General features: G+C 46.0%; 2 protein-coding genes across 4 annotated transcripts; one reads left to right on the top strand and one right to left on the bottom strand.

Moving 5' to 3' along the window:
* Positions 1 to 1260: 1260 nt before the first annotated feature.
* On the bottom strand, positions 1261 to 13173 carry ubxn4 (UBX domain protein 4). 2 transcript variants are annotated; one of them, XM_069155210.1, is made up of 13 exons: positions 12985 to 13173; positions 12184 to 12286; positions 11637 to 11665; positions 10496 to 10614; positions 9951 to 10080; positions 8573 to 8690; positions 7870 to 7924; positions 7227 to 7391; positions 6709 to 6836; positions 5037 to 5139; positions 4500 to 4631; positions 2784 to 3001; positions 1261 to 2254 (listed from the first exon to the last, which is right to left on the bottom strand). In XM_069155210.1, the coding sequence occupies exons 1-13, from the start codon at positions 13064 to 13066 to the stop codon at positions 2116 to 2118; spliced, it is 1521 nt and encodes a 506-aa protein (XP_069011311.1). In that variant the 5' UTR covers positions 13067 to 13173; the 3' UTR covers positions 1261 to 2115. The 2 variants fall into 2 exon arrangements, with proteins under 2 accessions (XP_069011311.1, XP_069011312.1); XM_069155211.1 differs by having other exon boundaries at positions 2784 to 2998.
* A 122-nt stretch (positions 13174 to 13295) lies between these two features.
* LOC138201592 (N-myc-interactor-like) lies at positions 13296 to 23768 on the top strand. 2 transcript variants are annotated; one of them, XM_069155213.1, is made up of 10 exons: positions 13296 to 13373; positions 13853 to 13904; positions 14464 to 14547; positions 16670 to 16828; positions 16909 to 17025; positions 17618 to 17789; positions 18818 to 18924; positions 20045 to 20231; positions 20351 to 20454; positions 23137 to 23768. In XM_069155213.1, the coding sequence occupies exons 2-10, from the start codon at positions 13902 to 13904 to the stop codon at positions 23338 to 23340; spliced, it is 1137 nt and encodes a 378-aa protein (XP_069011314.1). In that variant the 5' UTR covers positions 13296 to 13373; positions 13853 to 13901; the 3' UTR covers positions 23341 to 23768. The 2 variants fall into 2 exon arrangements, with proteins under 2 accessions (XP_069011314.1, XP_069011313.1); XM_069155212.1 differs by lacking the exons at positions 13296 to 13373; positions 13853 to 13904 and adding an exon at positions 14178 to 14386.
* The last annotated feature ends 1113 nt before the right edge of the window (positions 23769 to 24881 follow it).

Here is a 24881-nt window from a genome sequence, read left to right as displayed (position 1 = left end):
GAAAATTCTTCATCATCCATCCATCTTCCTCTTAGCCGTGATCGGGTCTCGGTTGCAGCAGGCCGAGCAAGCTGACCCAGACTTCCCTCTCCTGCAACATCTTCCAGCTCCTCCTGGGGGATCCCGAGGCATTCCCAGGCCAGCTGTGAGATATAATCCCTCCAGATGTTCTGAGTTTTCCCCGGGGTCTCCTGCTAGTTGGGTGTGCCCGGAAAACCTCCAGAGGGAGGTGCCCAGGAGGCTCCTGATCAGATCCCGATCCACCTCAGCTGACTCCTTTTGACGTGAAGGAGTAGCGCCTCAACTCCAAGTTCCACCTGTCGATCTCCCGCTTCATCCCAAGCTCACTGGTGAACAAGACCCGAGATACTTAAACTCCTCCACTTGGGGCACCAGGAGACCTCCTCACTGACCTCCTCAGTAACCTCCTCACTGACCTCAATAATCTCGCCAGACATCCTTACTGATCTCCTCAGTAACCTCCTCACTGACCTCCTCATGACCTCCTCACTCACCTCCCCAGCAATCTCACCACTCACCTCCTCACTGATCTCCTCACTCACCGACCTCACCGTCCTCCTCACTGACCTCGTCAGTGACCTCACCTCCTCACTCACCTCGCTCCCTCACTGATCTCCTCACTGTCCTCTTCCCTCACCTCCTCACTGTCCTCCTCCCTCACCTCACCTCCTCACTGTCCTCCTCATGATCTCCTCACTCACCTCCCCAGCAATCTCACCACTCACCTCCTCACTGATCTCCTCACTCACCGACCTCACCGTCCTCCTCACTGACCTCGTCAGTGACCTCACCTCCTCACTCACCTCGCTCCCTCACTGATCTCCTCACTGTCCTCTTCCCTCACCTCCTCACTGTCCTCCTCCCTCACCTCACCTCCTCACTGTCCTCCTCACTGACCTCCTCATGACCTCCTCACTCACCTCCTCAGCAATCTCACCACTCACCTCCTCACTGATCTCCTCACTCACCGACCTCACCGTCCTCCTCACTGACCTCGTCAGTGACCTCACCTCCTCACTCACCTCGCTCCCTCACTGATCTCCTCACTGTCCTCTTCCCTTACCTCCTCACTGATCTCCTCAATGATCTCAGTCCTCCTCCCTCACCTCCTCACTGTCCTCCTCCCTCACCTCCTCACTCACCTCTTCACTGATCTCCTCACTGTCCTCCTCCCTCACCTCCTCAGGATGGAGGATGACATCATCTCATCAGATAACCAAACACACAGACAACTGAAGATTTCATGAAAAACAAGCTGCTTTAATTCTTCTTAAATGATACAGTAGTCAACATGTAAAAACACACCCTGGCAGGTGTGTGTGTGTGTGTGTGTGTGTGTGTGTGTGTGTGTGTGTGTGTGTGTGTGTGTGTATGTGTATGTGTGTGTGTGTGTGAGAGAGAGAGAGATCTCCAGCAGCTGCAGATGATCAGTCCTCTGCCAGCGGCTGCGAGCTGAAAGATTTAAACATCTAAAAGAAAAACATCTTCTTTCCACTGACAGGTAATCATCCTGATGTCAGCCAATCAGGTGTTACAGGTAATGGGAGGAACTCAAGAACATACAGGTAAACCAGGCTCAGATCACAAGGTGTCAGGTCAGTGGAAACAACCGTCAGATACCCGAGACAGGTGGACACGCACCTGTATCTGATACCCGAGACAGGTGGACACGCACCTGTATCTGATACCCGAGACAGGTGGACACGCACCTGTATCTGATACCCGAGACAGGTGGACACCCACCTGTATCTGATACCCGAGACAGGTGGACACGCACTTGTATCTGATACCCGAGACAGGTGGACACGCATCTGACTGTGTCTGAACAGAGCAGACAGACAGTCAGGTAGGTGTCCACCTGTCTCAGGTCTCCGCCCACAGTCCACACTGTAAGCTGAGCCCGGTTTAGACCGGATGATGTCATCAGCAACACAGACAGTCAGCTGATGTCTGATCTAGCCATGCAGGCGGAGCAGGACGATGCTGAACATGAGGAAACAGAAGATCAGCTGTAAGTGCAGAAGAAGTCTCCAACTGAACTACTTCACAGCAGGAGAGCGGGGGGGGGGGGGGGGGCGCACCGCTGCCGGCGCTCTACATCTGCTGGGTGGAGTTCCCATTCCAGGTGTTGTTGTCATCCTCGCTGTCCTCCTGAGTCCTGAGCCGGCAGATTTTGCCGTCTTTCTTGAAGTCCTTGGGCCGGTTCTCCAGAGTGTGCTTGGAGACGGATTCTCTGAAGAGACGCAGACCAACAGGACGGTGAATGATCAACTGGAAACTCTTCTTACACATGAATCAGAGGTTTTTCTATAAAAAAAAACATTCATTTTAAAACCTCAGTGTGAGAGTAGAAGGAGTCACCTGACGGAGGATGACTAACTTTAACTGTCTTTACCACCGCTGTGAACTACTGGACATCATAACTACATCTACTGAAGGAGAATCCTTCAAACACTTCTTTATAAAATTCAACAGGTTTGTTTGCTTGAAGCTCTCATCATCAGTGGGACTGTGATTAAGACCATGTGACTGTTACAGAGCTCTGGATTGGCTGTCAGCTCTCACCGGTAAAGACATCAAACCGAGGAGCGTTTCTTTTTACTGCTGATTAACATTTGTTGTGATGCAACAAGTTCACAATAAAAACAACCACAAACAGACTCTCACCTTGTGCCTAAAAACATAAAGGTCAGAGGTCACCCTGAGAGAGTTTCAGTCACATTTAATTCGAGCTTTATTTCCTTCTGGAAAATGTCCCTCACCTCTTGGCTTTGCTGGAGGCTGATGTTGAGCTGCTGTAAGAGTTGGACTGCTGGGAGGAGCCTCTGGATGGCGCTGCTGCAGAAGGGGGCGGGGCTGTAAACAGGAAGGAGCTGATGAACTTCCAAACCGCCAGCAGAGGGTAGAGGAGCGTGCCCAGAACGGCCCACATCCCCCCGCCGGAGGACTGGACCACCGCGTTGGAGGGCCGGCCCGACTGCTGAGGAGGATGTAGAGACGGGACGGTTAGACAAAATCCAAACTACACTGAATGCAGCACCACACACAGCGACATGAAGGAGGATCGGACCAGCACACGTCTGTTCAGGACCGACTCCCTGACACAGGCTCTGGCACATTCATTTAGAAATAAAATTATAATGACAGCATTAAAGTGTCATCTATAATCAGTTTCCATCAACACAGGAGGAACTGAGAGGTTTTAACTCCGACAGACAGCTGAGGGTTCAGAGCAGGTGACAGACAAACTGCATCCTGTTTAATGGGAGGAGTCTGTTTGGAGGTGTCTTCTATCCTGTGAACACGTTTGACAGATGTTCCTCTATTTATGTGACGTGCAGCCTGTCGTATGATTAATCTTCATGGAGGAGGAGGGGACATCATGTCCTACATGGACACTCAACGTCCACAGTAATGATGCTGTACTCGTACACAGGACCTGCCTCTCTGCTTGAAGTAGGGAAGAGCCCTTTACCACCCTGACAGGGAGGTGATAAATCAAGCACACCTGTGAGCAGAAGGAGGTCATCAACAAAAAGGAAGCATGGAGGAGACCTGAGGAGCAGTGAGAGGGACTGAAAAAGGAACTATTCAAAAGTATAATTCTGTTTCTGGAGTTAGTCGCTCTAGGAAAGAAAGTTTTGTATGTTTTTCAAGTAACAGAGCTCTGGATTATCCCAGAACCGCCTGGACTGCTTTGACCTCTCCTGGAGACAGAGGCCTGCAGCAGGTGGACTGAGCTGGATCAGCTCCCTCTTGGACCTGTGTGACTGCAACTGAGGACCAACTGATGTATATTTTCAATTCTTAAATTGATAAGGTAGAATTTATTTTCCTGTCTGGCGCCCAACTATTATTTAGATTATTTTATTATTAATCTATTTAGATAAAACTACGCTACAATGTACAGCTGGGACACTTTGATCCATCTCACATCAGAAGATGAAAGCTGTTGAGATGAGGACTGAAGGAGGACACCTGGTGGTCAACTTCAGTGATGTGGAAGTGATGGTCAACTTCAGTGATGTGGACCTGGCGGTCTACTTCAGGGATGTGGACCTGGCAGTCTACTTCAGGGATGTCGACCTGGTGGTCTACTTTAGTGATGTCAACCTGGTGGTCTACTTTAATGATGTCGACCTGGTGGTCTACTTTAATTATGTGGACTTGGTGGTCTACTTTAATTGTAGACTTGATGGTCTACTTTAATGATGTGGACCTGGTGGTCTACTTTAATTATGTGGACTTGGTGGTCTACTTTAATTATGTGGACTTGGTGGTCTACTTTAATTATGTGGACCTGGTGGTCTACTTTAATTATGTGGACTTGGTGGTCTACTTTAATTATGTGGACTTGGTGGTCTACTTTAGTGATGTGGACCTGGTGGTCTACTTTAATGATGTGGACCTGGTGGTCTACTTCAGGGATGTGGATCTGGTGGTCTACTTTAGTGATGTGGATCTGGTGGTCTACTCACCGGCAGCAGCACGATGGAAGCACTGGGAGCCAGCTCCAGCTCCAGCAGCGTCTTGTTCAGGTCTTCACTGGTGAACTCGCGGCGCGGGAACATGGTGGCCAGGGAGAAGTTCCCATAGCGGTTTCCCACTTCCTGAGACAGAACCAGAATCAGAACCAGAAGGTTTCACAGAGCGTGACATAAAAGGGTGAGGTCATAATCATATTACTGTCATCATGGTTGAACAGAGAGAACGTGTGTGTGTAATAAACAACAGGGTCAATTCAACAACAACTGGACCACAGCGCGCCCTCCTGGCTGAACCACACAGCTGCAGCACAGTTCAACCCTCTCCAGACAGACATGATGATTATTATATTTATGGCAATGAGCCCACATTTATTTATTTATAATACATGAAATGTCCTCAGAGGACCAAACAACCCTGGAAGATGATGATGGAAACAGAAGTCGATGGATGTTAATACCTGTTTCTGACAGGAAGATGGATAAATATGAAGATTTAAGGAGACAGTATGATAACAACATGAGTCAGACCTGTACAGCAAAGTGACGAGCCTCCTGCAGTCTGCTCTGGGACGGGAACTGGTTTGTGAAGGAAGAGCCGTCGGGGAGCCGGAACTGGATCCTGGCTATGGTACTGATCACGCACAGACACACAACACACAACTGTTTGGATCGTCTGGGATTCATCTTTAAATCAGGCTTCACAGTCTTTGATGAATTTGTCGATCCTCTAAACAACTGATTGAAAAATGCTTCATTCTTCCTGAAGAGTGATGAGATTTTATCTAAGTGTCTCCTGTAAACCTGCAGCTTTCAGTCTGTCAGAGTGAATAAAAGTGTGAACAAAGATGAATCATTTCTTCTTCTACGATGATTCTCGAACAGATTTGTTGGTAGAATTTTTTTTTTTTATAATAACTGAGTTCTAGAGATATTTCAGACAGTTTTCTTGAATTAGTGTCACACGTGTTCAGTGTTGTAATCAGTTATTGAGGCTGTTTAAATGGAGACCAGTAGTTTCTGTTATCATCGTGGTCACCACACTGAACATGGAGCAGAGAGATGATGATAGAGCAGCATGTTGAAGGCTGGAAGAGCATCTCCAAGCAGCTTCATCTTCCTGTGACAGTGGTTCAGTGTGAGTATTTATCTTCTGAGTATTTACAGAGTGAGTATTTACGTTCTGAGTATTTACAGCCTGAGTATTTACGTTCTGAGTATTTACAGTGTGAGTATTTACCTTCTGAGTATTTACAGTGTGAGTATTTACAGTGTGAGTGTTTAAGTTCTGAGTATGTACAGCCTGAGTATTTACAGTGTGAGTATTTACAGTCTGAGTATTTACAGCCTGAGTATTTACAGCCTGAGTATTTACATTCTGAGTATTTAAAGTGTGAGTATTTACGTTCTGAGTACTTAGGTTCTGAGAGTTACATTCTGAGTATTTACGTTCTGAGTATTTACAGTGTGAGTATTTACAGCGTGAGTATTTACCTTCTGAGTATTTACAACCTGAGTATTTACGTTCTGAGTATTTACAGTGCGAATATTAACCTTCAGAGTATTTACAGTGTGAGCATTTACCTTCTGAGTATTTACAGTGTGAGTATTTACCTTCTGAGTATTTATAGTGCGAGTATTTACAGTCTGAGTATTTACAACCTGAGTATTTACATTCTGAGTATTTAAAGTGTGAGTATTTACGTTCTGAGTATTTAGGTTCTGAGAGTTACATTCTGAGTATTTACGTTCTGAGTATTTACAGTGTGAGTATTTACAGCGTGAGTATTTACCTTCTGAGTATTTACAACCTGAGTATTTACAGCCTGAGTATTTACAGTGTGAGAATTTCATTTCGGAGCATTTACCTTCTGAGTATTTACAGCGTGAGTATTTACAGTGTGAGTATTTACCTTCTGAGTATTTATAGTGCGAGTATTTAAGTTCACAGTATTTAAGTCCTGAGTATTTACAGCCTGAGTATTTACAACCTGAGTATTTACAGCCTGAGTATTTACGTTCTGAGTATTTAAAGTGAGTATTTAGGTTCTGAGTATTTAGGTTCTGAGTATTTACAGTGTGAGTATTTACAGTGTGAGTATTTAAGTTCTGAGTATTTACAGCCTGAGTATTTACAGTCTGAGTATTTACAGCCTGAGTATTACAGTCTGAGTATGTGTGCCTCCCTGACTCATCTGTGTACCTCCTCTCCCTGACTGCTGCCTCCTTCCTGGCCTCCTGTTCGGCCTGCCTGGCCTGCAGCATGGCCATCTTGGCAGCCTGATCCTCCTCCTGGTTTTTAGCGTAGCGAGCTGCTCTGTCTGCTCTGTCCTGCAGGACAGAGAGAGGTGATGAGGATGATATGTCAATTAGAGGCCTCATGTGAAACTCTTCAGCATGTCTGTCCTGGAAAGGTACTGTTACTGTTAAGGTACTGTTACAGTTACTGGAAAGGTACTGTTACAGTTACTGGAAAAGTACTGTTACTGGAAAGGTACTAGTACTATTACTGTTACTGTAAAGGTAATTTTACTGTTACTGTAGAGGTACTTTTACTGTAAAGGTACTAGTACTGGTCCAGGTAACAATAAGAAGTTATCAGGGTTGGTCCTCCCTCATACATGGCACAGCGAGGACTGCCCTGAATGTCTCAATGACCAAACAGCAGCTCCACAACAGTTTGTCACATGGTAAAGGTAGCAGAGAGAAGGAGGAGGTTACCATGGCGATCTGCTGTTTGACCCGCTCCCTGGCAGCCTTCTCCTCGGCCTTCTCTCTGTTCCTCTCCTCCATGAGGCGCTTGGTCCTGTCATCTTCCTGTTTCCTCTTGAAGTCCTGCATGTCCTTCCCCACCTTCCTCCGCTCTACCTCCTTATCGACTTCTTTCTGAATCACAGGCACACACAGGGAGGTCAGGCTGGAGGGAGGCATGAAGTATCTACTCTAACAGACGTTAGGATTTTTTCCATGATAACAAATCACCTGTAAAATGAAAAACAAAGTAATAATGGTGAGAAAGGACATTACACAACCTGGAAGTAACCAATCACATCGCTGGTCAGTCGTCGGCCTGCTGTCTACATCCAAACATGAACCAAGTCTATGAGCTGCTTCTGTATCTTTTCAACTATTCTGTATACAACTGCAGCTACTGAGTATTTTCTTCATGAATTAAATCTGCTGATTATTTTCCCGCAGACTCTATCTAACCCCGTAGACTCTATCTAACCCGTAGACTCTATCTAACCCCGTAGACTCTATCTAACCCCGTAGACTCTATCTAACCCCGTAGACTCTATCTAAACCTCAGGGACCCTCCTCCTCTGTAGGATGTGTACTGAAGACATCAGTCCTGTCTCCTTACCTCCTCCTCTCCTTTCTTCCTCTGCTCTCGTCTCTCCTCCAGTTTCTTTGTCAACCTGACAGGACAATAAAACATGAACATACTTATCTTCAGAAAATCAGTGAGACACCAATACATCCATCACCTTAAACCTGGCCCACTACAGCCTCATTGGGCCTAGTACCTGGTTCAGACCAACCATCCCCTGACTGTCAGGAGGGCTAACAGGACCCAGAAGTGTCCTCCTGTGTGGGTCTAGCTCCCCCTGTGATAAGAGGAGCTGCTGATGTTAAATCTGCAGCTGAGTGAAGTCTGGTCTGACCTGTAGAGGTGGATCCATCCTGACTGCAGCATGTGGAGGTATTAGAGACTGATGTCAAAAACATCTGCAGCTCTACTGATCAATATTCACCTGATAACCAGGATGTTTATCTACCATTCACCTGCAGAGGAGACGTCTTCACAACGACAGGAACATTTACTCTGTGGACCACACTGAGCTGGACGTGTGTGTGTGTGTGTGTGTGTGTGTGTGTGTGTGTGTGTGTGTGTGTGTGTGTGTGTGTGTGTGTGTGTGTGCGTGCGTGCGTGCGTGAATGAGTGTGTGTGTGTGTGTGTGTGTGTGTGAATGAGTGTGTGTGTGTGAATGAGTGTGTGTGTGTGTGTGTGCGTGCGTGCGTGCGTGCGTGCGTGCGTGCGCGCGCGCGTGTGTGTGTGTTCCTACCTCTCCACCTTGGAGTCCAGGTTCTCCTCCCTGTCAGTCACCTGACCTGAAGATGAATCCTCAGCTGCAGACTCAGCGGCTGCAGAGCTGCCACCTGCCTGTGTCCTGGAGACGGATGCTGTGGAGAACAGAGCTCAGTGAACTTACTGTGACACCTGGTCAGTGTAAAGAAAACAAAGTGTTTCCATACTTGGTTTCTCCATGCTGTCCTGTGTTCCACGTACTGTAGTGCTGCTATGAACACTGCCTGCTCTCACTGAGGACAGGAGGTCAGGATGGAGGACCTGTGCAGCTAGTTCCCTTTCAGCTGGCCTGCTGCAGCTGCAGCACCACTGAGGAAGGTCTCTGTACTGTGATCTGTGTCTGAGGTCTCTGTACTGTGATCTGTGTCTGAGGTCTCTGTACTGTGATCTGTGTCTGAGGTCTCTGTACTGTGATCTGTGTCTGAGGTCTCTGTACTGTGATCTGTGTCTGAGGTCTCTGTACTGTGATCTGTGTCTGAGGTCTCTGTACTGTGATCTGTGTCTGAGGTCTCTGTACTGTGATCTGTGTCTGAGGTCTCTGTACTGTGATCTGTGTCTGAGGTCTCTGTACTGTGATCTGTGTCTGAGGTCTCTGTACTGTGATCTGTGTCTGAGGTCTCTGTACTGTGATCTGTGTCTGAGGTCTCTGTACTGTGATCTGTGTCTGCCTGCAGCAGACACGCTGCACAGTGAACACTTCCACTGATCCTCCACACCTCCTCTGGCACAGAGCCCACAGCCAGCCCAACATCCCCTGCTAAGACTCATAGTGGAGAACACAACCATCGAAGACATTCTGTCCACCATGTGGACAGAGACAGAGGGAGACGACATCGACTTCGCCTGCCCAGCAGGAAGAAGAGAGCTGACGAGAACTGTTTCAGAGCTGCTGCCTGTCAAGGTGAGGGAGGTTCTGGAAGCAGTTGCAGGGTCAACGATGGAAGAGGATCACGTGTCCTGGGAGAACCACACACTTCCTGTCCATACGACCCACTTCCTGTTCATACGACTCACTTCCTGTCCATAGGACCCACTTCCTGTCCATAGGACCCACTTCCTGTCCATACGACACACTTCCTGTCCATCCGACACACATTACCTGACAGGTACCAGCAGCAGGTAGTTTCCACTGCAGTCAGACTGTGTTTATAAAACATGTTCTCAGACTAACTGAATACCAGGTGCATCAGAGCGACTCACACTCCACAACTCGGACTGAACAGAAACAGAACCATGTGAGTTCTGACCTGGTTAAAGTCCTGACGTGGAGGAGCGGTTCTACTCTACAGCACCTGTGACTGGGCCGAACGTCCCCACAGTGATGTCAGGAGGTTCTAGGATCCATGTGCACTCACCTGTGGCTGCTGCTGGTGCTGCTGCAGGCTCTGCGGCCACTGCAGGAGCTGAGACGGGTTCTGGTGCTGTGCTGGTCTCCACTGGATCAGGTGACTGTGGTGGAGCTGTCTGGACCTCCTGAGAGTGCATCTGTCAGAGAACAGGAGTAAGCAGCTGGACTCAGTGATCTTCCGTGTATGAACGTCATGACAGCATCTCTTCACAGATAGAGAGGGGAGGGCGGGTGGATGGGGGAAGGAGGAGGTCTTCGGAGGGAGGTGAACCTGTCTGAAAACAGCTGATCTACGTCCGGACAGCTTCATTTCTTTCAGTGGAGGAAGTGAAAAGCAGCAGAGTTAAAGTTCAACGTATGAACTTCTCTTCACTTCAGTGTGTCATCAGCACACATCTGCAAACAGCTGTACACATGAACCACACAACATGAGCTGCAGGTAAGCGTCAAGACCAGGTCACCGTTACACAAAATAATCACAGCTGGGTGTCGTCAAAATAATAAAATAATATATCATAACTATATTTGAAATGAGGCTGTTTGTTCTTGTACCTGCTGAACTCCGCTGATCCTCTTCATCAGCTCTGCAGCAGACACACTTCCTGCGATGACCTCAAGAGGCATTCCGTTGTCTCCGATGAAGAAGCTGGAAGGGATGCACACCACCGGGTCTTCACACGGAGCGGGTTAAGGAGGAAACTGGCAGCAGGACTGAACACATGAAGGTTCATTTCCACAGGTTATAGGAGATAATAAGAGTCACAACGCTGAGCTGAAGAGTGAGAAGTCTGACTCTATGCACCTCCTGATGAACAGTGATGGAGTCACGTTGTTCTGGGACAGTTTACCATGACTCTCCTTCTCAGCAGGCCGTTATTCTAATGAACATCAGAGGCAGCAGGTCAAACATCCCGTCACTGCCTCAAGGTTCAAGAGAATCACAACAACCAGTCAGGTGTCGGGTCGGTGGAGGGATGACTTCACGGTGCTGCACACAGCAGGAGCGCCAACAACCTCCATCAGCAAGTATTCAGAGTGATTGATCGACATCAGCACGTTAATGTGACCACTGGTATGTGAACATCTATGATGTCACCATGGAAACCTGAAACTGGAGCAGAGAAACATCAGACTTTGGGGAACAGATCTTCAACATGTTTTCAACGTGCTGTGAGCGGCGTGTTGTCATGTTGGAGAGACTTCAGATCAAACTGTGTAAACGGTCAACAGAGACCCTCGAAATGTTCAGAAAGTCTACGGCGATGAAGCAATGAGCCGGGCGAGGTGTTCTGATGACATCACTTTTCAAGAGGGGCGGAGCTTCACCGACCGAAGAAGGATCGTCCGGTCAGGAGACACCAGGTAGGTTTTCTTTGTGTCACAGTGAATTTGTCCCCCAGAGTCAGACTGTCAACACCGTGTTCCACTGGGACCTTCTGAGGGGAACAATCACTGTGAACCACCTGAACTGTAGCGCCATGGCAACAGGCTTCTCCAACACGACAACATGCTGTGAGCGGGTGTGTTGAAAATGCTGTTCCCCAAAATGTGATGTTGCTCTGCTCCAGCTCCATGGTGACATCACCCTCCCATCTACTGTCCAATGCATCAATAATAAGTGTAGTGGACGAACAGTCATCATCTGTCAGTGGAAACACCAACCTCACCAACAGGCAGAATAACAGAAGGATACAGAACTGGGAGAACTGCACACACGTGTCACTGGAGAAAAAGAGAGGCAGTTGATTGATTGACATGTGATAAAGGTAGAGCGGTCAGTTGTTAAGAACAACACACTGCTCGACACATGTGCAACAACAACCACAGCTGGGAGAAGACTTGTGAACGCATCAGGCAGTAAAGTTTCAGTCCACAGCAGAATGCATTGTGGGTGTTTGAAGGTCACTGCTGGCGTCGGTCAGAGCTGCTGACACTGACAGTACGAGGTAGCATGGTTTGTAATGGTTGACATGGAGACGTCTGGGCCGCACTCAGTATATAATGATAATAATAATAATAATAAATATATATATATATATACACATATACATATATACACATATACATATATATACACATATACATATATATACATATATACATACATATATATATATACATATATATACATACATATACATATATAACAACAAGTGAACCCGACCTGAAAAGACTGTAGTTCATTGACTTGAAACGTGAGAGAGGTCAAAGGTGAGTCCTCTCTTCACCTGTGTGTTTACCTCTTGGCATCGACTCTGATGGCCACGCAGCAGTTGTGAGCTGCCTCTGACACTCTGTCGTCCTCCCAGCTGGACATCAGCTGTGCTGACTGTTCATCTTCCCCTGAGGACAGACACAGGGACAGCATGAGACACATCTTCCCCTGAGGACAGACACAGGGACAGCATGAGATATCTTCCCTTGAGGACAGACACAGGGACAGCATGAGACCCAGCTACCTGTCCATACAGCCGTGTCCACCCAGCTACCTGTCCCTACAGCCGTGTCCACCCAGCTACCTGTCCGTACAGCCGTGTCCACCCAGCTACCTGTCCGTACAGCCGTGTCCACCCAGCTACCTGTCCATACAGCCGTGTCCCGTCCCGGCAGGACAGCCAGCGGACACCACACCGCTCACTGGAGCCGATGATGCAATCACGACCCGATCAGACTGTTGACCTCTGAGCCTCCGGGGCCAGAACCAGGCTGTCCTCACCTGTCCTGTCAGTAACATGACGGCTGTCACTTAACTCATTAGTGACGTCACGGAGCTGGCCGACAGAAAGCAGTTATCTAACGCTATGGTCGGTTAATCTGCTGGCTGTTAGCACAATGTTAGCCAACGATGAGTATTCATCATATTCAGGTTTCTATATTTTTCCGTCTCTGTGCTTCCAGCTGTCATTTTCCTCTAATGTGCGTCACGACTCCTGTGATTTGTTTGACAGCAGCTAGGCTGTGCTAACTGGCTGCAGCTAGCCACGGCTAGCTGGCTAGCCCGCAGGCTAACGGAGGCTAGCAGGCTACTGCTGACACCGTACCTGTGATAACGACGACAAAGACGAAGCCCCGCTGTTTAGCCGAGTTAATGGCGTCAGGAATGGAGCCCTCAAACCAACGCATCTTCACCAGCCGTGTGTTCTGTCTCTGTTTGGTGACGCCGTCGACCAGCTAAACTACATCAATAGAGCCAAGTCAGCCTTGTCTCTACTTCCGGTCCTGGAACGCAGCTGATCAGCTGGCGCGAGTCACGGGTCATGTGATCGCTGCATAGTCTTTCCAGTTGTTTACTAAATGTACAGCTCGTGTAATTTGGACATTGAAAACAAATGTCATTTCTGTAATAATGAACCAGAATCATTAATACATTTATTTGACCATTGTACACGTTCTATTATTTTCTGGTCAAGATTGGAAGATTATATAACAGGTAAAATAAATGCAAATATTAAAATTGAAGGTAAAAATGTTATCACATATTTTGAACATACAAATCTTAATTTTGAGTTCATTATAAATGTATTAATTGTCTATGGCATATTCTTCACTGACAAATGTAGAATGTCAAAAATCTCCCCAAACTTCACTGGATTTTTGGGTGAATTCAAAGATTCGAAATCGAACTGCATGAAGAAATTCTTGAAGAGGAATAACATGCTATTTTTAGGTATATATCTTTTTTCCGATAATATTTTTTCAGATTTATTTTATTGTTTCAGAGTTTTTCAGACCGTCTCACTTTCTTTGGTCTCATGGTTATTTTTTTTTATCTTTTTGTTTTTACCTCAGGTAGTTGATGTCCTTCACATTGTCCATTCACTCTGCTGCTCAGGGGTGTGAGGAGGTGCATCATGATGTGTTCATTGGTGTTTGAGACGCACAAAATAAGACTCGTTGTGTTTTCCTCAGCTTCAAACGAGCGCCTCATCTTCACCGTGAAGGGACGGCTTGGAAGGAGATGGTGAGGGGAGAATGTTCACGAGACTGTAATGTGCAACGTCATCACTAGATGGCACCAGACTCTACACACTGCCTCTTTAATACTTTATAACCAGGCGGAAAAATATCTATTTATATATAAATTATACATAAATATATATTTATTTTCATTTGAACATGTGTCAGTAGCATTTCCTCTGTGGATAACCAGAAGGAGCAGAATTAATTCACGGTGTTGCGTTCACTGTCCTCTGTGGTTCCTCCTTTAGACGTCAGACCGGTTCTAACTTTCACTTTTGATTCTGAGCTCAATACTTCGGCGGCAGTCGGTCTGTCCTCACTTTGTCTCCTGTCTGTCCTCACACTTCGGAGGGACATTAAACATTAAGAGACAGAACAGCTCACAGTTGAAACTGTTTCTGTCTGGACTGGACCGACTTTATTTATGCTACTTGTTGAATTAGTTTCGTTTTCGTCGTAATGGCAGACATCCTCAACAACACGGTAAGGATTACTCTGTTGTTTCTGGTGGAGGACGAGCTGATCCTGTCTAGTAACCATCAATGTTTCCTTCTGGTCAGATGAACGGTGATCTGGAGGAGCCCCGTCTGCTGGACGAGGCCCGTCTGCTGGAGGAGGCCCGGAAGGAGCTGGAGACATGGAAGGTGAGAGGAAAGTCCGACAGACTCCCGGAGACAACCTGAAGGAGTTCAGAAGAGCCATTTTAATTCATGCAACACCGCTCACTAGTTAAATATGGGATAATGGCACTATTTTAATTACTTCATCTAAGTGAGGTCACTTATTATGTGATTACTTCTTTCATAAATGTTTCTAAGTGATTAATAATACAAACTAAATATAAAATAGTCAGTAAACACTCAGCACTGACTTTTATTAAAATTCCTCAATAGAAATAAGATTGAAATGTTTTGATTTTAAAGTACAAAACTGATCAGAATCACTGCTGATCAATAACTAACCCAGGTTATGTTTAATTGGACTTCCTGCTGAGTCATCATAGACCTATCAGCTGCCTCCCACTGGTAAACGCTCCTCCTCCTCATTCTTTAAATGTTTATTTATAGCAAACATGGTTGATTGACAGATGAGAGCTGGAGCAAATTCAAACAAGAGAGCCAATCAGAGACAAGGCTCAGAGTCTGAGGTCATCCTGTTTAATTAATGGAGGCTGTCTGGATAAAACATCCTGCTCAAAGAAAAGATGCAAAATGAATATTATATTCTACATATCAGCTTTTTTACTGGTAATTCATTTACACAGTGATTGTACATTTATTTTGTAGTTTGACTGGCCGACATTGAAGTAATGGCTCCATTCTGGAAACCGGAATTGTTGAAGTCTTAAAACGTAAAGGGTCTGATTTACTAAACGTTTGCGTGTGTAAAATCACGTACAAACTTCACACCACCCGCAAATAAATGTCCAAGCAGATTTACTAATGATGTGCAGTGAGGATTGCGTCATTCAAATGTGCAGTTTAACACAAGTTGTCCATTTTGCGTGTTTGCCTGTATTCACATGTAATATTGGGTGTTTCTACCTGAAGGTGCAAAATAGTGGGAGGAGAAATATAAAGAGAACAATTTAGTACCCGCAATGATATTTACTAAACCTGGAAGTAGAATCAGGAGAAGTGATTGTTGTGTATTTTAGTACGACTGAAGGCTTTAATCAGATGAACATCAGGAGAGACGGCTGCTCTTATTGTGAAGGAGACACAGGAAAGCAGAGAAGACATAGAGAACGAGGTTTTACACCCGTTAAACATTTCTGATGTCAGAGGGAAACATTATTCAGACATATCGTTTTTCCAGAGATGATATTTTAGAGTTATTGAATGAACTGAATGATGATTGACAGCCAACAACAAGGAGGAGCCACGAAATACTAGCAATGGCAAAACTTCTTCCGACTCAGCATTTTCCTGCTTCTGGGTCGTTCCAGCGTATCTCTGCTTGGATCTCCCACCAGTCCTGTTATTCAGGTGTGATGTCACAGGTCCTGAATGAGTCCTGCAGAATTCACAGGTAGCTTCATCAGGTTCACGAGACCTCGGGAGGAACTGAATGAAACATCACCTGCTCATCACAGAAAGATCTGGACCTGCTGATCACTTTGTTAGAAGATCTCATCCACCGTTCCTCCTCTTTTATTTACTCACGTTTATTATTAAGCCTTTTTTTTGCCTTTTTGTTTTTCCCACAGTATTGACTTTCTTGCTGATAATCTCCTATATAGTGTTTTGTTCTTGTTATATTTATATTTTTTAATTTCAATGGGATCAGATTTCCTTTTGCGGTCGCTCTGTTTTCCATTGCTGGAATCACTTTAACACACAAACCCTCATTTAAATACAGTGATTTGCACCTGATTTCAATGACGCAATTACTCAGTAAATCACCCGCAAAACGGGTGCAAACAATTTTTTGCAAACTTTTGGCAGGAACACGCAATTTAGTACCTTTATTTGAGATCTTAGTAAATCAGACCCAAAGAGTTCATAAACTGTTCAAAAGCATAACTCAGATTATTTATGTCAGCAAATATCATACCACAGGTAAAGGTGAGTATTAGTGTGTCATTTATTATATAGTTCCACTGAGACATCACTGGATGAGTTGAGGTGTGCTGATGGAGCTGCTCCTGGTGGAGCTCGTCTCAGTGACCTCTGACCTCTGTTAGAGCAATCATCAAACAGTTGGACATACCTGCGTCTCTCCGTGTGGTCTCATTCTCTTTGAACTCTTCTGTCTGTCATTAAGACCAAAGTGGAGAAAGCTCAGGATATGAAGGACAGGCTGATTCTGGAGAAACTGGATGAGGACGACATCAAGACGAAGGCCCAGCAGGAGATGATGGCGTCTTTGCAACAGCAGGAGGACGCTCAGAAGGAGTTCAAGCAGAGCATGAGCAGAGTGAAGGTACTCCTCCTGAGGTCTGAGTGACAGGTGACGGCTGCTTAGAAGAACCCAACATGATGCCACCTACTTCTGTACCACAGGAGGAGCTGCTGCAACTGAGCACACACAAGGAAGAGCTGCAGGAGCAACTGAGGAGGAGTCAGAAGGAGCTGCAGGAGCAGAAGGAGGAGTCAGAGAGACTGAGGCAGAAGTTCAAGGTGGGAAGAAGAGAGGTTGTCTGTCTGTCTGTCAGTCTGACTGACTGTCTGTCTGCTTGCCTGCCTGCCTGTCTATCTGTCTGCCTGTCTGTCCGACTGTCTGTCTGACTGACGGTCTGTCTTTCTGACTGTCTGTCTGTCTGATGGTCTGTCTGACTGACTGTCTGTCTGACTGACGGTCTGTCTTTCTGACTTTCTGTCTGTATGCCTGACTGACTGCTTGTCTGTCTGCCTGTCTATCTGTCTGACGGTCTGTCTGAATGACGGTCTGTCTTTCTGACTGTTTGTCTGTATGTCTGACTGACTGCTTGTCTGTCTGCCTGTCTATCTGTCTGACGGTCTGTCTTTCTGACAGTGTCTTTCTGACTGTATCTGTCTGACTGACTGTCTGTCTGCTTGCCTGCCTGCCTGCCTGTCTATCTGTCTGTCTGTCTGACGGTCTGTATGTCTGCCTGTCTATCTGTCTGTCCGACTGTCTGTCTTTCTGACAGTCTGTCTTTCTGACTGTCTGTCTGTCTGACTGTCTGTCTGACTGACTGACTGTCTGACGGAGTTCCTCCACCTGTAACTGAGTGTTCCTCCACCTGTGCAGATCTATGCCCAGATCCCAGAAACAGAGGTGAAGTTCATCGCTGAGGAGAGAGAGGAGGGGGAGGAGGGTGATGCTGACAGTCAGCCAATCAGAGGAGTGTTTACCATCAGCCAGAGAGCTGCTGTGCTTCTTCATGGAGGACAGGCCCTCGTCACCTTCGAGGAGGAGAAAGGTACATGTGGCTTTGCCCACTGGCTCCGCCCACTGACAGCTCTACAGCCTGAAATTATTATATGGATTTTCCTCCTCATCATGTCATATAACAGAACCTGTGACTTTAAATCCACTGTGTCTCTGTGGACAGATCCTCACACGTCCTGTCTCTCTCTTTGTCCTCACACATGATGCTCTCTCGCTCGCTGTCCTCACACATGTCCTGTCTCTTTCTCTGTCCCACACATGACCTGTCTCTTTCTCTCTGTGTCCTCACACATGTCCTGTCTCTTTCTCTGTCCCACACATGACCTGTCTCTCTCTATGTCCTCATACATGTCCTGTCTCTCTCTGTCTGTCCTCACACATGATCTGTCTCTCTCTTTCTGTCCTCATACATGACCTGTCTCTCTCTGTCTGTCCTCACACATGAACTGTCTCTCTCAGTTTGTCCTCACACATGACGTGTCTCTCTCTGTCTGTCCTCACACATGAACTGTCTATCTGTCTGTCCTCACACATGAGCTGTCTCTCTGTCTATCCTCACACATGTCCTGTCTCTCTCTCTGTCCTCACACATGGCCTGTCTCTCCGTCTGTCCTCACACATGACCTGTCTCTCTCTCTGTCCTCACACATGACCTGTCTCTCTCTCTGTCCTCGCCCGGCTCGATGATGGTTCCCCTCAACATGACCGTATGATAGAGAGGATCCGTTATAGCTTAATCGGAGTTTAATGAAATATTTAACGTTTGATACATCCATTAAACACCTGTCTGATGTCATTGATGATGTCATAGTTCGGAGTAACAGCCTCTGCTGAGGTGAAGCTGTGAGTCACACCTGGAAAACATCCAAATATTGTTGAGTGATCGAGCTGAACACTTCAATCAGTCGTGTCTGTTGTCTGTGAATGAACTCCAGAGCCAGCAGGGGGCGCTATGTTTCTCTGACCAGCAGTGATTTCAAACCAGAGTTAGTAGAATGCAGCCAAGTGAACTTGTTCTCCACATCATCCTCATCATCTGTTGCTCCTCTTCCTCTCCAGTGGCCTCTCAGATCCTGAAGATCGCCAGAATCTCCGTTTCCTGTGACGGCAGCAGCGTGAATGTGAAACCAAAGAGCATCACCATGGATCCAGCTGTGAAGTTCGAGGTACTCTCTAAACATGATGCTGCTGTTCTCCTCTTGGAGCAAAGCCGCTAGTCAGTGTATCAATAGATACTCAGTGATGACTTCATCTTCATAGAGGATAAAGAAATATATCCAGAGGAAAACCAGGAGAGAGGTTTTATATTTTTTATCCACAAATAAAAACTAACCGATCACCGACTGAACGGTTTTCAGTCTTCAGTGAGCTGCAATACATCTAATAGAACACAAAGCTGTAACCATTACATTACATTTCATTTAGCTGATGCTTTTATCCAAAGCGACTTACAATAAGTGCATTTCAACCATGAGGGTACAAAACCCAGAACAACAAGAATCATGAAACCATGAAAACAGACAAAAATACAGAGAAGACTTCTAAAACAACCAGCAGAGTTTCAGGTGGACATCTCTTCATCATTTTACTGTTTGAAACATGTGTGAACCACAGACTGGATATAAAAGTGTTAAAAAGGAAAAAAGTTAAAAGTAGCTTCAGGTCTGAAAAAAAAGTGTCTTAAGCTGCAATACCAGCGAGTGCCACTAGAGGTCTGCTCCAAAAAGCCTCCGGCTCCATAGACTCCCATTCAACTTCTCTCATCAAATCCAAAGTGAATAAAATGTGTCCATCAGTTATCTCGGTGTTGTTAGCTAAAGTCACTCCTTATTAGTTTTCTGGAGGTCCATCTGAAAATAATCCCTCATTCATTAGAAAAGAAGATTCAAGAAGACCTGTTTTTGGGGGCGTGTCTGTTTGATTGACAGGCCTGTGGTGCAGTCAGGTTACAGCTATCGGTGGGCGGGACGTAGTATCGTCAGGTTTCCAATCAGATCAGTCAGATCCACCGCTGGCTCCTCCCCCATCTCATCCAAATATGGTCACTTCCTGCTCCAAACTGCTCCGAACTCCGTCTTTAGCATTTAAAGATGGACAGAATCTGAACTGGAGGCTTCATAACATTCACAAACCAACGATGACATCACTGATGGATGATGGTTGGTGACCTCACTGCTGGCTGCTGATTGGTCAGTCCAGTAACCTTCTAAAAACCTGTACTGTAACTGCACCACCTGTGCACACCTTTAAAGACTCCCCTGTGACACAGTGTTCTCATCATTGAAGGTCCACCTGGATGTTTCGAGAAAGGAGCTGAAGGTGTCCAACGTTCCCCCCAGCATGCCGGAGGAGAGGATGAAGGACCGCCTGGAGATGAGCTTCTCGAGGCCCAGCAGAGGAGGAGGAGAGGTGAAGAGCGTGGAGTACAAAAGGAACGCCGGGACTGGACTCGTCTCGTTCCTCCACCCTGGAGGTACAGCCGCTCTCCACAGACACACCGGACCCTGTCAACCACCCACTAATCAGTGTTCGTATTGCTGTGTGTGTGTGTGTGTGTGTGTGTGTGTGTGTGTGTGTGTGTGTTGTGTGTAGTTGCTGACAGTCTGGCCCTGGCAGGGACGTTCTGTGTGGTTCTGGACTCGGAGGTGAACGTGCAAGTCGGACCTGTGTATGAATACCAGCTGCGCAAGTTTCAGGTGAGTTGCAGCTCTCAGAGGTTCAAAGGTCATGTTCGTTCTGTGGTCCAATCAGGTGGACCAGATGCCTGTACTACAGAGCAGGATGTGAGGTTACTATGGTAACATCAGGTTCAACTCTGGGTTTTTAAGTTTACAAAGCAGGTTCACTTCTTAGCTGGACACATCGCCATGGTAACTGATGGTGCAGACCTAACCTGGTCCTGAGCAGGTGATGTTCAAGATAACAGAGCAAAACGTACCTAAGCTCCGCTTACTGACCAATCAGTTCTCTGTTATTTTGACATCAGTGATGGTGGAAGATCCCGTGGAGCTCGGTGTGAGACGGAGACTCTTTGTTCTCTGTTATATTGACATCAGTGATGGTGGAAGATCCCGTGGAGCTCGGTGTGAGACGGAGACTCTTTGTTCTCTGTTATATTGACATCAGTGATGGTGGAAGATCCCGTGGAGCTCGGTGTGAGACGGAGACTCTTTGTTCTCTGATAACATCCTGAAGTCTGTCAGTTGTAACATTATGCCACTTTACTTTGTGAGGATTAAATTTTGCTCTCGTTATTAGAAGGGGCACCGGTCCAATATTGGACAAAATATTAATTCAACATTAATATGAAATCAGTCAATCATAATCTGAATTTATTAATTCTCGTATCGGAACTCAAATTCTTTGATATATTCAGAAATAACACTATAACACACTTGGGTCTAATTCAAAAGGATTTATTGTATAACTTCTCACAAGAAATGATTGAATGACAGATATATTTATATGAATGAGATGCACAATTAATTCTGATTACTGGTGGTGAAATGAAAGAGGGAATTGTTACTGTGCTAACGTAAACTGAATAAGTGAAATTTAAGCCTGATGCTAAATTTGAATTTGCCACCCTGAGGAAATGAACTGGCTTACTGTGAGATGTGTAGTTCACGGGCCGAAAGCGGGTCCAGATGGTGTCAATCAGAGGTCCGGTGGATGGAGTCGAGTAACGGGTTTTTTTTCCCGTTAACAGCTCCTTCTCCGTATGTCTGGCAACGGTATTGGCCCTGGGTCCCGTGGGGGTCGTCAGGCCGAGAGGCGGAAGAGGCCTCGTCAGGTTCGCCGTTAGCAGGTGGAGGTGGATGGTGTTTCGGTCCAGCCGAGTCCTGGCGATTTCCCGTCCGTCACTATTCTGTGATTTTGTACAAACGTGTAGGCTGGCCTTGCCACAGCGTTAACAAAATTACTGATAATGATACAGGTTCGTCACAGGGTGGTATTGAGTGTGTGAGCAGAGAAGTTGCTGGCACACTCTGAGACTTTGATTATGTGTGCTAAAACTTAACAAAAAGGTAGATATAAAAATGATTAAATCAAAACTTAATGAAACTCAAAAATAACAAATCTGTACCGAATCTTAGAGATGAATCGAATCTGAATGCAAAGTGAATCTTTTAGAGGATAAATGAATCTTAATGAAATTGAAGCGAATCTTGGAAGGAAAGCGAATCATGATGGTCAGCTTGGGTCTCTCTCTTTTAACCCTCGTGTTGTCCTCGGGTCAAAATGACCCGCAGCTGTGTTCAACCAAGTTCTATTTTATTTCTATATTTTTTTGGGATCATTGGTCATCATTCTTTAAAGAAACCCTCACAGCCTCCTTGTCACCAATGATCCCAAAAAATATGAAAATAAAATAGAACTTGGTTGAACACAGCTGCGGGTCATTTTGACCCAAGGACAACACAAGGGTTAAGGTGGATAGCATGGACAAAAGCTCCGGGTGTCGAATTTCACCTTATCCATACCCTGTCTTGGGGGGAGAGGAGGGGGTCAGGAGGAGTTTTCGCTAGGGACCACATTTAACATGATTTGATTCAAACTATGTGCAAAAGAAGTCCCTCATTTCACTTCACCAACATATTATGAGATATATTATTACAAAACAGATCACATTTTAAACAATAAGGTCATTTTACCTAATTACTCAGATAGAGAGGTGAGAAGAGTGAGAGGGAGGCAGAGATCTGGGTTACACATTATTCACATCTCTAGACTTCAGGATATAGTTTTTAGTAACACAAACTTTTGACAAACATCACACTGTTAGTATAAGAATGTAATAGCATACAGGACAGTAGTATATGTAGTTATGAATCCAAGTCCATAGTTTGTTCTTATAGTCTGTGAGTTTTGGGTAGGATCTGACCAAAAGGGGGAGGTATTCCGGGATTGTCAATACTGGAGGCCATCTGGTCTGGAGGATTTGTGACAACAAAGGGATTAAGTAGGTATCTTTTGGTTTACGGTTGAGTGGATGTGGTCTCCAAAGTGACAGTTTTTATAGCCCCAAAAAGGTGTGGCTAGTGTCCATTGTGACAGAAAGTTTTCGTCTTTATGAGGTAAAAGGGTGAAAAAGCAGGACCAGGGGAGTTTACCCAGAGTTCACATCCTGCAGGCATGTGGGGGTTGAAATCAGAGATAAGGACAGAGGAGATGTTTGTAATGGCACTGTTGTGTGGGATACTTCACAAAGTGAATTCACTACAGTCAATCACTCCATCAGATGATCAGTGTGTAGAGTGATGATCAGTGTGTAGAGTGATGATCAGTGTGTGAGCGGTGCTCAGGTGTTCTCACACATGTTGTGTGTCGGTGTGCAGAGCGATGACGAAGCTGATGATGTGTGTGACTGATTTCAGACATTTTGTGGCGCTCCGAAGCGAACTGTCCTCCTGGATGGCATCGAGGACACGGGGGATGAGGAAGAGCTGCAGGACCACCTGGAGATCCACTTTCAGAAGCCCAGCAACAGTGGCGGGGAGATCGAGAGCCTCAAGTACGTCTCCGGAAAGAAGACACTGCTGGCCTTCTTCGGTGACGACATGATGCAGGTGGACAACTGACTATGACCAGCAGGAGGCTCTTCCTACTGCGAGTAACCCCCCCCCACCCTGGGATTGTTAGAAATAGTTTCTGATTCGTTCATGTGTCCTCATTTATCTGCTGACTCAGCATGCAGAGTATGTTTTCTGTCTGTAGACACAAAGTTCAAACCCTCCACAGTAAATCCAGAGTGTGTAAAGAGAGACAACCAAATTATGTCATAGTGAGTGTTACCATGGAGATGGGGGTGGTTTAAATCATATTGGTGAGAAGGGCTGCTGCCTGTCGGTATTAATCTGATCATTTCTGTGAACCAGGATCAGAACAGTGAAGGTGAGGCTGACTTCAGACCCACTTCCTGTTTGCAGTTTCCTGGTTCAGTGACAACAAATGAAATTTGAACTGTCAGTCTGTCTTTCTCTTTGCTTATTAAAAGACCTGAATCAACCACAGGAGTCGAGTTTACTAGCGGCTGAGACGGTCACATGTTCACAGAGAAAGAAGCCACTCAGAAGACAGCGGGAGGTTTAGTCTCAGACCTGAGGGAGGGTCAGACCGGCACATTACAACTTTTACACAGACACAGAGGAGGAACTGAGGTGAGGATCCAAACACCTGTGAACAGAACCAGAACAGGGAGACAGGGAAACATGGGCTGAATACAGCAGGGAGAGGAGGACAATGAGGGACAGATGAAACTGATCAGAGAGGACAGGAAGCACATTTCCTGCCAAAAGGAAACAAACAAACAAAACATGTTTTACAAGTGGCATACGATTCACTTGCAAACAATGTGGGGTTTGCAAATATAAAAATACTATTAAAAGTATCACGTGACTTTTGGCACAAAGTTTCCTCTGTGGTTGAGCTGAGGATTTTCTCAGTAATTCCCCTGCCTCAGTTCACAACAGCAGGTGGCACTGTGACTCACTTTACTGGCGCTGGGAAGTTGAGCAGAGCAAGAGCAACCGCCACAGAACCCAGAAGGGAACCATGACTGTCCCTGCGTTCCAGCATCCAGACGACCAGACTTTTTAGTAGAACATTTGCAGTACATTTAAAGAAATCGTACCTTGTTCCATATCGCCTTCTTTTTCTTCCTATTTCAAACGGATCGCAACAGATGTGACAAAGTGGGTCAAAGGTCAAGACCCATTTTTATGATGCAGTAGTTTGTCCCAGTTGTATACATAATACATGCATCAGTACGTACTTTGTAAGTAGCAGTATGTACTGAAGGTAAACAGATAGTCTGATATTCAGAAGGGAGGATGCGTCTCCAACACTCATCTTGGTACACTTACTGTGTTCGACAGTCTCACACTGCTGTTCTGAACTGACAGGAAATAACCGGAACACCTGAACTCATCACCTGCTAACATACCTGCAGCTTTAATTAATTTACCCAGAATTCAATGTGTTTCTGTTTGACCCCCCGGTAAACCCACTGATTCTTCTGTCCAGCAGCAGCGTGACAAATAAACACGTCTGTGTTGCACAACTAAGATGGCGTTTTTGGAGTGCAGAAGGCGATGTGTGTGGATGGAAGGGGGGGAGGTAG

The sequence above is a fragment of the Embiotoca jacksoni genome, unplaced genomic scaffold (assembly GCF_022577435.1).
Source record: "Embiotoca jacksoni isolate LCO1_2020_lvr unplaced genomic scaffold, fEmbJac1.0.p SCAF_2, whole genome shotgun sequence".
Lineage (NCBI taxonomy): Eukaryota > Metazoa > Chordata > Actinopteri > Embiotocidae > Embiotoca > Embiotoca jacksoni.
The sequence above is the reverse complement of the archived record's forward strand: the minus strand, read 5'-3'. Positions and strand labels throughout refer to the sequence as shown.

Bases quoted from the DNA above. Each gene is read 5' to 3' on its own strand.
- ubxn4 (XM_069155210.1), bottom strand. From the start codon at position 13,066: ATGCGTTGGTTTGAGGGCTCCATTCCTGACGCCATTAACTCGGCTAAA. The intron at 10,615-11,636 runs GTATCCTTCTGT...CTCCGTGTGAAG, and splicing joins TGTGCAGTTCTCCCAGTTCT to ACCCGGTGGTGTGCATCCCT. The intron at 5,140-6,708 runs GTACACAGATGA...GTGCGTGATCAG, and splicing joins GCAGCAGTCAGGGAGAGGAG to TACCATAGCCAGGATCCAGT.
- LOC138201592 (XM_069155212.1), top strand. From the start codon at position 14,363: ATGGCAGACATCCTCAACAACACG. The intron at 14,387-14,463 runs GTAAGGATTACT...CCTTCTGGTCAG, and splicing joins CAGACATCCTCAACAACACG to ATGAACGGTGATCTGGAGGA. The intron at 18,925-20,044 runs GTACTCTCTAAA...TCATCATTGAAG, and splicing joins ATCCAGCTGTGAAGTTCGAG to GTCCACCTGGATGTTTCGAG.